At 42.8% G+C, this 16413-nt stretch overlaps 1 protein-coding gene across 1 annotated transcript; it reads right to left on the reverse strand.

Moving 5' to 3' along the window:
- Window positions 1-1966: 1966 nt before the first annotated feature.
- On the reverse strand, window positions 1967-2707 carry LOC137808776 (uncharacterized). Its single transcript, XM_068610052.1, has one exon. It carries the CDS (start codon window positions 2705-2707, stop codon window positions 1967-1969), a length of 741 nt encoding a protein of 246 aa, XP_068466153.1.
- Window positions 2708-16413: the final 13706 nt, after the last annotated feature.

A 16413-nucleotide genomic window follows, 5' to 3' on the forward strand; every position in this document is an offset into this window, starting at 1 on the left:
GTGTTGCTAAGAGGTTTGAAGAGAAGGCTAGAGAAAGCCAAGGGAAGTTGGGCTGAGGAGGTACCCCGTATAGTTTGGTTGTACCACACCACCGAGCAGTCTGGAACCCATGAGACCCCGTTCAGCTTGGTCTATGGGTGCGACGCAATGATTCCAGTAGAGATCCAGGAGAGCTCGCCGAGATTCCAGAACTTCGTGGAGGAAGACTCGAATGAGGAGAGAAGGTTGAACCTGGACCTACTGGATGAGGTCAGGGAAGAGGCGAGATTGAAAGCTGAGGCGGTGAAGAGAAGGATTGAACGAAGATATAACTCGAAGGTGATGCCAAGACAGTTCAGAGAGGGCGACCTGGTGATGAGGAAAGCCCACCAGTACGAGATGGAGAATAAGCTGTCGCCTAAGTGGACGGGACCGTTCAGAATAACCGAGGCGCTCGGGAACGGCGCCTACCGCTTAGAAACATTGGAAGGAGGGGCAATTCCTCGCACTTGGAACGCCACGCACCTCAAGTTATATTACAGTTAAGAACTTTGTAAGTACAGACAAACACGAAGTTATATTACAATGTTTCTGTTAAAACAGTTTGAAGGGGGCACTCTTTTTTCCCTAAGGAGGGTTTTTAATGAGGCCACCCAATAAAGAAGAGTTTTCGAAGCTTAAAGTTGTTTTAGATTGCATGCTTGTTGTTTTCCGAAAGTTTTGAAGAAAGACCTTGCCACTTATATGTGATTTAAGGCAAGTTAAAGATATATTGCATGCTTTCTAGAAAGTTTCTAAGTCCCCATCGTCTTTCGGCGATTGGCGGCATCAGTTAAAGTTAAAGTCCTCATCGTCTTTCGGCGATCGGAGGCACCAGTTAAAAGACCTCAACGCCCTCGCGCGTCCTGAGGCGAGATAAAGACCTCCTCGCCGTCGAGCGAGTGCAGGCGAGGAAGAGCAAAAAGTCCTCAGTGTTTCTGGGGGAGAGGAGATGTAACCCCTGGGGCAATGTAGAGGCACTAGCAAAAAGTCCTCAGTGTTTCTGGGGGAGAGGAGATGTGACCCCTGGGGCAATGTAGAGGCACTAGCAAAAAGTCCTCAGTGTTTCTGGGGGAGAGGAGATGTAACCCCTGGGGCAATGTAGAGGCACCAGTGAAAAGTCCTCAGTGTTTCTGGGGGAGAGGAGATGTAACCCCTGGGGCAATGCAGAGGCACCAGTAAAAGGTCCTCAGTGTTTCTGGAGGAGAGAAGATGTAACCCCTGGGGCAATGTAGAGGCACGAGTTAAAGACCTTCTCGCCGATGAGCGAGTTCAGGCGAGTTAAAGACCTTCTCGTCGATGAGCGAGTTCAGGCAAGATAAAATCCTTCTCGTCTCGAACGAGTTCAGGTATGGTGTAAAGGGTGGAAGAAGTTTGTTGGGTGGCTAAGGCAGGTTCGAAGAGAACGCCTAGCCACCCGGTCTTTTGTTCTGAAGCTCAGAAAGGTAGAGAAGGATCCGAAAGGCGCGTCTACCCCCAGATAAAGGAACAATGGCCAAGTTGTGAAGCCAGGAGGAAACTGATATCGCCAAGAGTCTTTGGCGACTAGAAAAAAATGCAAACAATGGCGAGAAAGTCAAGACCCGTTTTGATGAGGCAGATCGGGTGAGCTGTGTCTTGAGCCATTAGTTGAGTTGAAGTTCGTTATTTGAAGAGCGATTTTACGCTAAGGTTCATTACCTTGAAATTACAAGTTGTTAGAGTATTGTTGTTCGAAAGTCGGCGGTTCGAAGCGGTTAAGTATACATTTGCGCTTACGAAGTTACTAAGTTAATTTCGTTGAAGTGAGTTATGCAAGAAGAGATAAAGCAGACAGAAAAGTTATAAGAAGAAGTACAAAGACTTTATCACAAAGTAAACACCAGTTCAGAGTACATGTACAAGAAAAAAGAAAGTTTATTACAAGTATAAGAGAGAGACAAAGGAATAATGGGTGGAGGGAAGCCAATCAATCTTCAGAAGGAACAACCTTCCCATCCACCACCTCATTGTTGAGAGACACAATGGTAAGATCCAAATCGGGGTACAGGCAGGCGAACTGTTCCTGGGCGGCCTCGAATCCAACAGCAAGAATCTGGGCAGAGCTCAGCTCAAGTTCTTCGATCTGTTTCTTTAGCCCCTCGTTCTGCTGCTTCAGCTCTTCAACTTGTTTCTTAAGCTCTTCAATGGTTTCCTGAGCTTGAAGAAGGTCTTCAGCAACCTTCTTGGATTCTGCCTGCACTTGGGCCAGTTCTGCGGCGATCTTCCCGTTTTCTTCGTTGGCTTCAGCGAGCTTGGCCACGATGTCATCTCTTTCTTTCTCCACCTTCCCCAAGAAGACCTCCCGATCGGCTGACCTTTTCTCGAGGTTCTTTACCTTGGCGGCGTCAGCTTTGATCAACGCCTCCAGGTCAGCCACTTTGACGCGGTAAGGTACCGGCTTGCTCTCCAGCTCAATCTTCTCTTGAGCCAAGAGCTGCACCTTATGGCGTAGATCGATGGCCTCCTTACGTGCCACCCGGAGCTCGGTGCTCATAGCATCTTCAACTCGGGAGTGTTCGATCTCGGCGAGTGTTAGATTGCAGGATAACCTCTCCGCCTCAATCCTTATGGTGTTGTTCTCAGTTCGGAGTGCGAAGAGGTCATCCTGGAGCTTCTTGGTGGAACTCTCCACAGCTTTAGATATGATGGAGGGGAAATCCTTCGCCATCATCTTCAGTTTTGCTGAGAAGGGCTCCCACACCCTCTTGACCTCAAGAGAGAGGTTTGCTTGTGGAGGCACCGGGTGGGCTTGTTGTTGGTTCTCGCCGCCACCTTCTTGAGTTGGTTGTTCTTTGGGTGCTTCTTGGCGTGGTGGCGACGTTGGGGATTCAGTAATAAGGATTGGGGAGTGGTGAGCACCTTCATCCCCGACTGGTGCAGCGTTTGCGGTTGAGGCGTTTGAAGGAGGACCCCCTCCAGCTGATACATAAGGCGTGGAGGCGCTCGGGGGGTTCTCCATGAAGTTAGGCTCGGGGGCCTCAACCACAGGAGGTGCGGATGCCAGAGGAACAGATGGTGAAGAAGGCGCCACCCTCTTCCTCTTGGTGATGAGGCCATCCTCAGTTGCCTCATCGTCTTCTTCCTCTTCCTCATGGACTACTTAGGGGGCTTTCCTCTTTGGTTTCCTGAGGATAAGCTTTTTGCGCTGATTGGCGGGCTGAGCCTCGGGAGGAGTTGAGCCTTTGGGTGGCGATCTGCCCTATGCGGCGGCGATCTCCACCACCGAGTTTGGCACGGTTTGGGAACCCGATGCCAACCCGTGGGCTCGGGCGAGCGCCCTCAGTTCAGCTAATTTTCCCTGGCCCAACATACGATCTGCATAATGCAAAGATACATGGGTTAGTTTAGAGAGGAAGGGAAACACATAAGTCACATATGCAACAAAAGCAGATGAGTGGTGCAGAAAATAAAACCAAAGTCTTGTGCACAACACACAAGAAGCCCAGAAGCAGTTAGCAGAGGTAATGTCAAGGTAATGACTTAGACGTTGAGGTGAGTTCTAACCTATGCGAACTTCGAGTTGATCTTCGAAGAACTCGAAAGAGATGAGCGTGGTGGTGAGGAAGGTAATGTTGGCGTCTGCCACGCTTTTCCAGAAGAAGCACAGATCCTTGTCCAAAGCACCCATGCTGTCCGGACTCCTTGGCCTCCTAAAGCTGCCTTTGGACTCTTTAGTCCCCTTGTTTACCAATACAAGGGGAAGCCGTCGAGCAGTGAGGCGTTCTTGTCGTTTGGGCGCACCTGGACAAACTTGCCCTTCCAGTCTTTGTAAGATTGTTGGAAGATAGAAAGGATTGACCTCCCAGCAATCCCATTAAGACTCACCCACAGGCGATCTCCTAGGTGTTTGGCTTCGAAGAGGAAGAGAAAGACGTCCACTGACGCTGGCAACCCCAGATGGTCGCACATGATCTGGAACGCCCGCACGAACGCCCAGCTGTTGGGATGGAGCTGGGCGGCGGCGATGTCGAGCTCGGTGAGAAGCTCCCTTTCAAAACGAGTGAAGGGAAACCTAAGTTTCACCTTCTTGAACAGAGTGGTGTAGACGAAGCAGAACAACCCGCCGTTGTTCCCCTTGTCGTCGGCGCACACTGGCAGGTCAGGGGGGCAAGGTAGCACCATCATCTTGTCGTCGTGCTCCTTGTGGAACGACTGGTGAGGCTCATCCCCTTTCATCAATCGAAGAACCGCCCCAGCAGAGTTTACTTAGGAGGTTTCCTTCAGCAAGGTCGGGGTGGCCCATGGGTATAATTTTTTGAAATCTGGGGAAGGAACGGAGGCTCCTCCGGCGACAGGTGGAGTAGCCTGAGCCAGGTTAGAGTGGGAGGGTGCAGGCCTCTCAGCCTGAGAGGAAGAAGCACCACGTGCTCGCGGTGGGTTGTGAGCTTAAGTTGAAGGGTTTCGTGACGAGGGAGGAGGATTTGGGGTGATCTTTGAGCGAGTCATCGCGGAAGCTGCAAAGGAAGAAGAAAAGAAAAGGTGATCAGGGTTCGAAGAGGCTGACTTGATCGTGAAAGAAGGGTGAAAAACGAACGAACGAAGGTTCGTTGTAACGAAGACGAAGCCCTAAGTTACGAGAAAGGAGAAATAGAAAAAAACAGCCCACAGCGTATGCACCAGACATTTAATGGATGATGCGAATCGGTGAAAATGCAAGAAAAACCAGCAGAAGAAGTGAAGGGAGTACCTTTTTATGATCGGAAGAGTGATGAAGGAAGTTGGTGATTCAGGAGGTTGAAGAACGTTGTGAGCTTTTGCAGAAGAAAGTTGAAGCGTCTGAGAGAACGAAGAAGTGATGGAACAGTGAAGTGAAATGGGTTTAAGGGTTTTTCGAATGGGTTTGAGAAGCGCAAACGACAATTAAAGGTAACCGTTGATGAAGCCACGTGTCGAGCGATTGGAGGAGTGGTTGGTGGAGTGTCAGAAAACCAGAAAGTACAACCGCTTGGAATTCTGCGCCAGCGCCACGTAGATCGGTATTGACGTGACTCCTTTAGTCTTTTCGCTGGACAAGTCTTCGCTTAAGACTGGGGGGCTTGTGTACCGCCCTGGTAGTCGGAAGTATTGACGTGGCGTCGAGCTGTGATATAGGCGTGTTGGATGGTACACCTGGTTGGCAGAAGGGAAGGAGGTCGGGAGGTTCGCGTACTCGCCAGTTATTAAGTTGGCGTGCTCCGATCTCCATCACACCGATACCGACAGTCACCAAGTTGAAGATGAAGTCGCCAGATATGAATCCAGGCGACCAAGTGATTAGAGATCGCCAAAGCAAGGACATCGTCGAAGAAGAAGGTAGATGGATGCTTCCCAGCTGGCCAGAGGATGAGGTCGGGGGGCAGCTTCCTCGGGCATAAACGGTGGAACAGGTGGTGCAGATTATGAAGGCGGCCGGCGAGACCACAGGGAAGGTGTGTACGAAGGCACCCTAACTCGCCAAACCCAGTAGAGATCGCGCTTCAAGACAACTATGCACTGAGTAGTATCATGCATAAGTAACTTAGCCAAAAGAGAGTCAGAAGCAGCGCCCAAGTCAAGGAGGCTCCAGATGATGGCACGTGTACAGCTGGATGCGAGCCACGTGTCCAGATGTGTAACTGCCAGGAGAGAGAAAGTGTCCAGGTATATAAGGGTTTCCCAACGAACTTCTGAGGTACGCACGTTCAAATTGTCTTCTTTAAGCTTGCGAGTTCTTGAGCATACTGAGAGAGAACTGGTTCACGGTTCCTTGAGAGTTCTTGAGTGTTACTCTTAGTAATTGGTGGTTCGGTCACTGACTTGGGCGTTGGAGTGCGATCGGCCGCAGCGGCACCGTTCTGTTCTTTTGTAGGTTCTTGAGGTGGATCGCGGCGAAGGACGGAGGCAAACGCGGCGCATACGTCGATCCAAGTTTGACGAGGCAAAGCTCCAGCGTTCTGGTCAACAAGCAGGATAAAAAATAGAACATAAAGGGAAGTATGAATATGAGTATAGGACTTATGAGAAGTAGTAGAAAAGTCACATTTTGTCATGGGTATGTGACTTGTTTGGACGACATTTTCAAATGCCTTTTCATTTACCTTTGCCTTAATGAATGACCGACCCTCTACACTATACATAGAGGTGTTTGGCCCTTGTAAAGACACATTGAATTTGAAGTAAAGTTACTCTTCTCAAATTGAGTGAGAATTTGTGAGACTTGTTCTCCTTTTCCTAGTCTTATCTTGTGAGTCTTTGGGAGTTCTCAAGTGGCGACAACCTTCACTCATCTTGGAGTCTATTCACCTTCCAAGTGGCGTGTTCCTCTTCCCTTGCTTCAACCACATAAGTTTTCTGATTTTTCATCTTCTTCTTCCATTTCCATTCCATATCAAAAAAACATGTCTTGTTCATTTGTTCTTGATTTTAATCAGTAGAATGTTGTTGTTTCTTGATTTCAATTGGTAGAATGTTGTTGTTTCTTGATTCTATTTGGTTGAATGTGTTTGTTGTTCGTTTCAATCGTTTTATCTTCTTTAGATTGTGTTTCAATCGGTTCATTGTATTGTTTTTCTAATTCTAATCGGTTCAATCTTCTTATTTTTGTTTTAATTGATTAGTTTGTCTTTGTTTGGTGTTCTTGGGTTCGCTACTTTAATAGACTTTCATAATCAACTCACATCATGTGGTATCATGAGCTATGGTTTTGTTCATCTTTTTTAGTTGATTTGACACTTTTAATTCAAGCAATTTACATTCAAGTACCTTTACTTTCTTGTCATTACATTCTTGCTTTAAATTTTCCAGCACCTGTAATTCATTGCAGATTTTTTTTAGCCTTGTTATATTCATTGCATTTTTCGTTTTGAATATGTTTCTTGTTGTGCCTTTTCTTTGATCTTGCTTTGTCCTTTGTGCCATATGTTCTTAATGTTCTAGGTGTTATTACTTTGATTCTTCTTGCATACTTTTAATTGTGACCTTTACAATTCCATTAGAAACTTGTTTTAGTAAAAGTTGTTGTTAAGTTCCAAACATATGATTGCAAGTGTTCAATTATCTTGAATCCACCAAAATTTTGTGTGAAATTGAATGTTTTTGACTATTTGCATGATGCAATTAGGATAAAAAAAAATAGCAAGCTATTGTTTTAGTACTTCCAAAATAGTACCTATTTGACGTTAAAACAGTGAGCAATTGGTTAAAAAATAGTGAGCAATTGTTTCTAAAGGCATCTTGCTTATCAAATGGTTTAGAAATTCATTTTTCACACCTTTGGATTCAACTTGATTGACAAATTGTTTTCTACTTTGTAGAATTTTGTATTCTTTTTGCTTTAGCAATTTTCTAGTTCTAAAGGTTTCATAATTAAAAGTTTAGTAAGGTTCTTTGAGTCTTCTTTTGTGCTTTTCTTGATTGTCTTCTATTCCAAGTTTTTTTCATATCTCTTTTCTAACTTTGGTTTAGCCTTTCTTGTTTTAAATTTTTCTTGATTGTCTTTCCTTCTTCCCTAAAGTTTTGTGGTGATTTGACTTTGGGCAAGTGTTGTTTGCTTCGACATCTTTCACTTGAGAATTATCCAATCCACAAGAGAGACCATGGTTAAGGAATTTTTTTTTTCTTTGAGTGCTTCTTTCCTTTTCTTCATTTGGCCGTGAGCATATTATCCATCTAACTTGTTTTCTCTAACTGTTTGTTCATTGTGTTTTGTGTTTGTTTGATAATATGCATCATCTTTCTAGTGGTGAATCATCTAAACCTCATTCTCCTCAAAAAGCTTTTCTAATTGGAGAATTGAAGGAAGTTAAAAGAACCATTCCAGAAAAAGAGGAGGAAATGAGACAAATGGAGGGAAAACTCCAAAGATTGGAAATGACAAATGAAAGACCCCAAAGACAAAGGAGGCACCATCATAGATATGATTCAAGAAGTTCTCAAAACTATCAAGGATATGAAGAAGAAGCCGAATGGAGGAGGCACCAATATGAAGATAGGCGCCAAAATGTGGCAAAGCCTTTTCAACCTTATGTAAAATTACCTAGTTTTAGCGGAGAAGGTGATCCTAATGTATATTTAGATTGGGAGGCCAAAGCAGAACAAATTTTTAATGTATATGAGGTCCAAAATGACCAAAAAGTTAGATTAGCATCCTTAGAATTTATGGAATATGCTATGCAATGGCGGCACAAAACTCTCATGGACATTGGTTTAAGCAAGAGACCAATTGTGGTCTCTTGGGAGGATTTAAAAGAATTCATGCGCGCTATATTTGTGCCTCCACACTATAGGAAATACCTTTTGTTGAAACTTCAAAGGTTTCATCAAGGCATGCTAAGTGTGGATGATTATTTTAAAGAGCTTGAAACGATGCTGATTAAGATTGATATGCATGAAAGTGAAGAGTCAAAGATGGCTAGGTTTGTAAGTGGTTTAAAGAGAGATATCCAAGATGTGGTAGAATTGTATGAATATTCTTCTTTAGAAAAATTGGTTCACCTTACCATCTAGGTAGAATCCCAACTTTCAAAGAAAACTTCTTTTAAAAAATCTCACAATGATGGCTTTTACCACTCTTCTTGGAAAAACAAAAACAAAACTTCTTCAAATTTTAAAGAGTCCACTTACAAAGCTAGAGATTCTAAACCTTCACCTTCTAATCCTAAACATCCAACTAAAACTTCAAATAGGAAATGCTTTAAATGTTTAGGCTATGGTCATATTGCTTCTAATTGTCCTTCTAAACGAAACATGATGGTGCATGAAGGTGTAGTTGTTAGTGATCATAGTTCCCAACACTCTAAGTCTCCCAATGCCTCTAAATCCTCAAGTGAAAATGAGAGTGAGATTCCTTGTGAAGGTGACTTATTGGTGATGAGACGAATGCTAGGCCAAGTTTTGAAACCCTTTGATGAAAGTCAAAGAGAAAATATTTTCCATACTAGATGTCTCATCAATGATAAGTTGTGTTCTTTAATAGTGGATGAGGGTAGTTGTGCAAATGTGTCTAGCACAAGAGTAGTAGATAAACTTGGCTTGTCTACTATCTCTCATGCCAAGCCCTATAAGCTTCAATGGCTAAGTGAAGATGGGGAGATTATAGTAAATAAACAAGTTCTCATAGCCTTTTCCATTTGAAAATATAAGGATAGGTCTTGTGTGATGTTGTACCTATGGAAGCTACTCACATTAGTTTAGGTAGGCCATGGCAATTTGATAGATAAACAATTCATGATGGCCTTACCAACAAAATTTCTTTTAACTTCCATGGGCATAAGGTCGCACTTAAGTCTCTCTCATCAAAGGAAGTCCATGAGGACCAAATTAAGATGAAAGAAAAGAGAGAGATCGAAAAAGAAAAAAAGAGTTCAAAGAGAAACCTTCTCATTTCCCACCAAGAGGTCAAAAAGGTAATGCTAGCCTAAAAGAATATGTTTATAGCTATTCCTAGGACCCTTGAGAATGAGTTAGTGTTGGATAGTCCTCATTTTTTGGCAAATTTGGTAAAGGAATTTAATGATGTTTTTGAAGACCCTCCAAAGAGATTACCTCCTCTAAGGGGCATTTCACCAAATAGATTTTGTACCCGGTGCTTCTTTACCAAATAGGCCTGCCTATAGGACCAATCCAACCGAGGCAAAAGAAATTCAACAACAAGTAGAGGGTTTAATTGCTAGGGGGTGGGTACAAGATAGCATGAGCCCATGTGCTATGCCTGTGATCCTTATCCCTAAAAAGGATGGGACATGGAGGATGTGTACGGATTGGCGCGCTATAAATAACATAACCATCAAGTATAGGCATCCCATCCCAAGATTAGATGACTTGTTGGATGAATTACATGAGTCTAAAATATTTTCCAAAATTGATCTTAAGAGTGGTTACAATCAAATTCATCTAAACCAGGGGATGAATGGAAAACCGCTTTTAAGATCAAATTTGGTTTATATGAGTGGTTAGTCATGCCTTTTGGCTTGACTAATGCTCCTAATACCTTCATGTGACTCATGCACGTTCTTAGACCTTTCATTGGCAAGTTTGTAGTAGTTTATTTTGATGACATACTTATCTATAGCTTGTCTTTAGAAGATCATGAGTTACATGTTAGGCAAGTCTTAGGAAGGAAAGTTTGTATGCTAATCATGCTAAGTGTATGTTTGCACTAGATCATATAGACTTCTTAGAGTTTGTGGTAAGTTCAAAAGGGGTGCATGTAGACAAAGAAAAAGTTGCAGCAATTCAACATTGGCCAACACCCACCAATGTTAATGAGGTACGAAGTTTTCATGGACTTGCTAGCTTTTATAGGCAATTTGTATAAAACTTTAGTAGCATTACCGCACCTCTAAATGCTATAGTAAAGAAGGATATGGTATTCAAGTGGGGACAAGACCAAATTCAAGCTTTTGAAACTTTAAAGGAAAAATTGACTAAGGGCCCCTTTTTAGCCCTTCCTAACTTTACTAAAACATTTGAGATATAGAATGTGATGCTTCTAATGTAGGCATTGGGGTTGTTCTCCTTCAAGAGGGCCACCCAATAGCTTATTTTAGTGACAAACTCAAGATGAGTCATCTCAACTACTCCACCTATGATAAAGAACTTTATGCTCTTGTTTGCCTTGCAAAATTGGCCACATAATATTTTTCCAAAGGAGTTTGTGATACATAGTGATCATTAATCCCTTAAATATTTGAAAAGCCAAAGCAAGCTTAATAAGAGACATGCCAAGTGGGTGGAGTTCCTTGAGCAATTTTCTTATGCGATCAAACATAAGCAAGGTAAAATAAATGTGGTTGTCGTTGCTCTTTCCAGACGTTATACCTTGTTAAATGTTTTGGATGTTCAATATTGAGATTTTGATCGCATAAAGGAACTTTATAAAGATGACCTTGATTTCTCTCTTATCTATCAAGAGTGTTCCAAAGGAGGACACAAAGACTTTTTCATACATAATGGTTTCCTTTTTAAAGGAAAAAAACTGTGCTCCCCAAGGATCTTTAAGACAATCTCTGTTAGGGAAGCACATGAGGGAGGACTTATGGGAAACTTTGGGGTAGCTAAAACTTTGGATACATTGCATGAACATTTCTTTTGGCCACACATGCGCAAATCCGTACATAACTTCTGTGATAAATGCATAGCATTTAGAAAGGCTAAATCTAAAGTACAACCCCATGGTTTATATACCCCTCTTCCCATCCCAACAATTCCTTGGGTAAATATTTCTATGGATTTTATCTTAGGTCTTCCCAAGACATCGAAGGGTAAGGATTCTATCTTTGTGGTAGTGGACCGCTTTTCTAAAATGGCTCACTTTATTTCATGCCACAAAGTAGAATGTTGTCAATCTTATTGTTTTATTGTCAATCTCTTCTTTAAGGAAGTAGTTCGTTTGCATGGGCTTCCTAGAAGTATTGTGTCCCACAAAGATTCAAAGTTCTTAAGACATTTTTTGAGGATTTTGTGGGGAAACCTTGGCACTAAACTCTTGTTTTCTACTGCTTGTCACCCCCAAACTGATGGACAAACTGAGGTGGTTAATAGAACTTTGGGTCAAATGTTAAGATGCCTTATTTTCGGGAACCCAAGGGTATGGGAAAATTTACTACCTCATATTGAATTTTCTTATAATAGAGTAGTAAATTCTACCACTACCCATACTTATTTTGAGGTTGTTTATAGGTTCAATCCCCTCAAACTTCTTGACCTTCTTCCAATTCCTGTACTTGATGAGGTGTTGTGCAAATATGGTTTTGAAAAAGCTTCTTTTATTAAAGACTTGCACCATCACATCAAGCTGCAAATTGAAAGGCGTAAGGCATTAATCTTTGAACCCAGGGATTGGGTTTGGCTACACTTGAGGAAGGATAGATTCCCTACTCAAAGGAAGTCCAAGCTTATGCCACATGGTGATGGCCCTTTTCAAGTCATCAAAAAGATTAATGATAATGCCTATGAGTTAGATATGCCTGATACATACCTTGGTAGTCATTCTTTTAATATCAGTGATCTAACTCCTTTCTCTGCAGGTCTTCAAAATTCGTGGACGAATTCTCTCTCACCCGAGGAGCATGATGTAGACCAAGGAGAGAGGACACCTGAGGTCCAAGCTCAACAAACCCAAGCTCAATCTGAGGCCCAAGCCTAACCTATGATTACATCTTCCACCATGCCTTAGAGAATTACTATGTGCAAGGCAATAGCATTAGGAGATGAGTATCAAATGATGTCTTTTTTTGTAATATGTTTAGAATAGATTTAAAATAGAACATAAAGGGAAGTATGAATAGGAGTATAGGACTTATGAGAAGTAGTAGAAAAGTCACATTTTGTCATGGGTATGTGACTTGTTTGGACGACATTTTCAAATGCCTTTTCATTTACCTTTGCCTTAATGAATGACCGACCCTCTACACTATACATAGAGGTGTTTGGCTCTTGTAAAGACACATTGAATTTGAAGTAAATTTACTCTTCTCAAATCGAGTGAGAATTTGTGAGATTTGTTCTCCTTTTGCTAGTCTTATCTTGTGAGTCTTTGGGAGCTCTCAAGTGGTGGCAACCTTCACTCATCTTTTTTTTTTTTGATCGGCAATAAATAATAAATAAAATAAAATAGAACCACTTCAGGGGTGGTTCAACCCTTATACATAAAACGCTAAACCAATTCCAGCTATCTCCTTTTAAAAACCAACCCAACACTTCTACCCCTTACTAAACCAAGCAAAAAACCTCAAGAAACTAACCTCGTACACTCCAAAGGAGCCAAACACCAATCAGAATAAGAGAACGAAACTAACCGGGAATTTGTTGAGACCCAAGACCAAGCCTTTACCTGTGCCAATGCAAAGACCTCTTTCTCGTCTGCCACTCCACTATTAAAAATTATACGATTCCTGTGACTCCAAATCTCACTAATCACCCCTACCCAGATCGTGTTCCAAACAACCAGGCCCGTCTCCGAAGGTAAGCTCAATCTAAATTGATCAAAATTGCTCCTTGGATCAATATGAGTCACAAACAGGATTCCTAGCCACTTAAAACATAAACACCAAACTCGCCAAGCAAACGAACAACCAAAGAACAAATGGCTACTCGACTCCTCCTCCTTCCCGCACAACACACACCTCAAGCTTTCTAAAAGAACCCCTCTTCTACTAAGATTGACCCTGGTAGCAAGCTTGTTTTCCAACACCCTCCAAGCCAAAACCATTGCAGAAGGAATTGCCTTACTCCTCCACAACTTTCTAAGCTCCTGCGAGGAAACCGCCTCATTATCCTTCCTGAAAAGGTTGTAAGCTGAGCTAACCGTATATGATTGAGAACCCCCACCCTTCCAAACCCAACTATCAGTCTCTTCAAGAACAACCTCAACCCCAAGCAGGAGCTGACTCAATCGATCCGCCGCCGGCTTCTCCCATTCGAAAAAAGGCCTTCTCCAAACAAGTCCCCAAACCCATCTCCCATTAGACCAAGTCCCAAGTTCCGATAGTTTTGCATTTTTGTTAGAGGTAACTGAGAAAAGTCGTGGAAAAACATTCTTCAACGCCTCACCCATCAACCAACTATCCTTCCAGAAACAAATGTCCGTCCCATTCCCAACCTTTCACTCAAAACTATCTTCGAAACATCTCCCCCACCCCTTCGAATACCAAACTTCCTTCAAATCATTCCACCAAAGAGAACAACTCTTACCATTACTTGCCTCTCCCAGATCTCTCCACCCACCGTACTTAGAAAAAATGATGTCCTTCCAAAGACCTACCTTAACCGAGCCCAACCTCCATATCCACTTTCCCAACAGAGCCAAATTAAAAAATCTCAGATCTATTATTCCAAGCCCCCAAACTCACGAGGTTTACAAACCAGGTTCCAGGAAGCCCAAGCGATCTTCCTCCCTTCTGCACCCCAGCCCCAAAGAAAATCCCTTTGCAACTTGATCAACTTCCTTGCCACCCCAGCAGGCAATCTGAACAAAGACATAAAAAATAACAGAATAGAAGAAAGCACAGACCTAATAAGACAAATCCTCCCAGCCATCGACAAACTTCTTCCCTTCCACCAGCTTAATCTAGCCTGCACTTTCTCAATCACCCCGTTCCAAAATGCACCGCGCTTGTGACTCCCTCCGACTGGCAGACCCAAGTAAATGAACGGAGGAACCATCGTATCGCAACAAAGAATCGCTGCAAATCTCCGAAGTGTGACCTGATCCATCCCCGTCCCTCCAATCCTACTCTTCGCAAAATTAACCCTTAACCCAGAAGATAGCTCGAAACACTGCAGGATCGCCCTGATGTTGAAGACACTTTTGGTATTTGCTTCACAAAAGAACAAAGTGTCATCCGCATACTGTAACATATTTACCTTTACTTTATTCTTCCGAACCTCCAAACTGTCAATCAACTTCTTTTCCTCTGCTACCCTTGTCACCCCAGCTAACCCCTCCGCCACAATAAGGAAGAGAAAAGGGGCAAGCGGGTCACCTTGACGAAGACCCTTTCTAGGAAAGAACTCCCTAGTTGGGCTTCCGTTTACAAGGACTGACACCGAAGCTGACTCCAAGCATCCCTTAATCCAACGAATCCATCGAGCACAGAAACCCAACCTCCTTAGCATATAATATAAAAATTCCCATTTCACCGAATCGTATGCCTTCTCGTAGTCGACTTTAAAGAAGATACATTGTTTTCTCTTTCTCTTGTAATCCTCAAGAACCTCATTTGCAATAAGCACACTATCCAACAAACCTCTTCCTTCTATAAAAGCCGACTGTCTAATGTCAATGATTTTTCCAATCACCTTTTTCAGGCGCAAGGAGAGCGCCTTTGAGATGATCTTATACAGGCAACCTACTAATGAGATAGGTCTGAACTCCCCCAGCTGTTGAGGATTTTCAACTTTTGGAATCAAACAAAGAAACGATGCGTTTGATCCTCTTGGCCAACATCCAAAATCAGCAAAATCCTTTACTGCGTTCATCACATCCTTCTTCAAGATGTCCCAACAAGATTTTATAAAACCAAAGTTAAACCCGTCGGGACCAGGACTTTTTGAACTATCGCATCTCTTACCTCTTCTTCCGAGAAAACGCTGACTAACATAGCGTTATCAGCTTCCGATATGGTATTGAACCTGACATTATCCAAAGTGACCTGACAAACATCGTTCCGGGCAAACCTTTCTTCGAAGTACTTACTAACCTTATCCTTTACCTCCTCCTTATCATCACACCATTTATTATTGTCAAAAAAACCATGTAACTGGTTCCTTGCCCTCCTCCACTTAACCGCGGAATGAAAGAACTTTGTATTGTGATCCCCCTGCTTTATCCAATTCTGCCTTGCTTTCTGGAATAAGATCACCTCCTGTTTGGATTTGGACTCAGATAGTTGAGCAAAGAGTGACTTTCTTTCTTCCCTTTCTGACTCCATCAACCTGTCTTCGTCGTCACGAGAATCTAACTCGTCTAACCTTTTTTGGATTTCCTTACTAGCCTGATTCACATCTCCGAATACTTCCCTATTCCACACCTTGAGGTCTGCTTTTAACTTTTTCAGCTTCTCATTAAACACAAAAATTCCCCCTCCTGTCACCTTGTAAGCAGACCAGCTCGAACTCACAAACTCCTTAAACCTACTATCCTTCAGCCAAACATTCAAAAACCTAAACGGCTTCGGACCCAATCCACTGAAACTTCCTTCAGAATAACAGCGCAATGGTCCGAGATTGATCTATTGAAGACAAATTGTTGGCTGTTTGGCCACAACTCCAACCACTCCTTGGATACCAGCACCCTGTCAATCCTGCTTTTCACCAAACCATTGGGTTTGAACCAAGTAAACTTCCTGCCCACCAGCGGAATATCAACCAACTCAGAGCTTTCAATGAAATCATTAAACCCCTTTATTTCTCTAGAGTAATCAGAGCACGACACCAAACTCTTCCTTTCCTCCTACCTTCTTATACAATTAAAGTCTCCAATGATGCACCAAGCCTTCAATAGCTGACCCTGTCTGATACCACTGATCTCATTCCACATCTCCTTCTTTTCCCGAAAAGATTCTAAACAATAAATGTTCACAATGGTGACGTGGGTTCCAAAACCCCTCTTCCAAACCCTTTCTAACACTGAAAAGTTCCTACCATTCTTGAAACTGGACAGTTGAAAAACCTTAGCGCTATTAACTGCTTTGTTTTCCACCCAATCCACTTCGTTGGTTCCCCAAATAAGATACACCTTTTCTCTACTAAAATCCGAACACTTTGTCTCTTGTAAACATACCATGTCCACCTGCTCCCTACTAATCATATCCCTGACATAATTCTTTTTTACCGCCCCGCCTATCCCTCTGATATTCAGACTAAGAATCTTCATTAACAAACTTGCTCCTCTCTTTCCACATTCTCCTCGTAGTC

The sequence above is a fragment of the Phaseolus vulgaris genome, chromosome 11, assembly GCF_000499845.2.
Source record: "Phaseolus vulgaris cultivar G19833 chromosome 11, P. vulgaris v2.0, whole genome shotgun sequence".
NCBI classification, from domain to species: domain Eukaryota; kingdom Viridiplantae; phylum Streptophyta; class Magnoliopsida; order Fabales; family Fabaceae; genus Phaseolus; species Phaseolus vulgaris.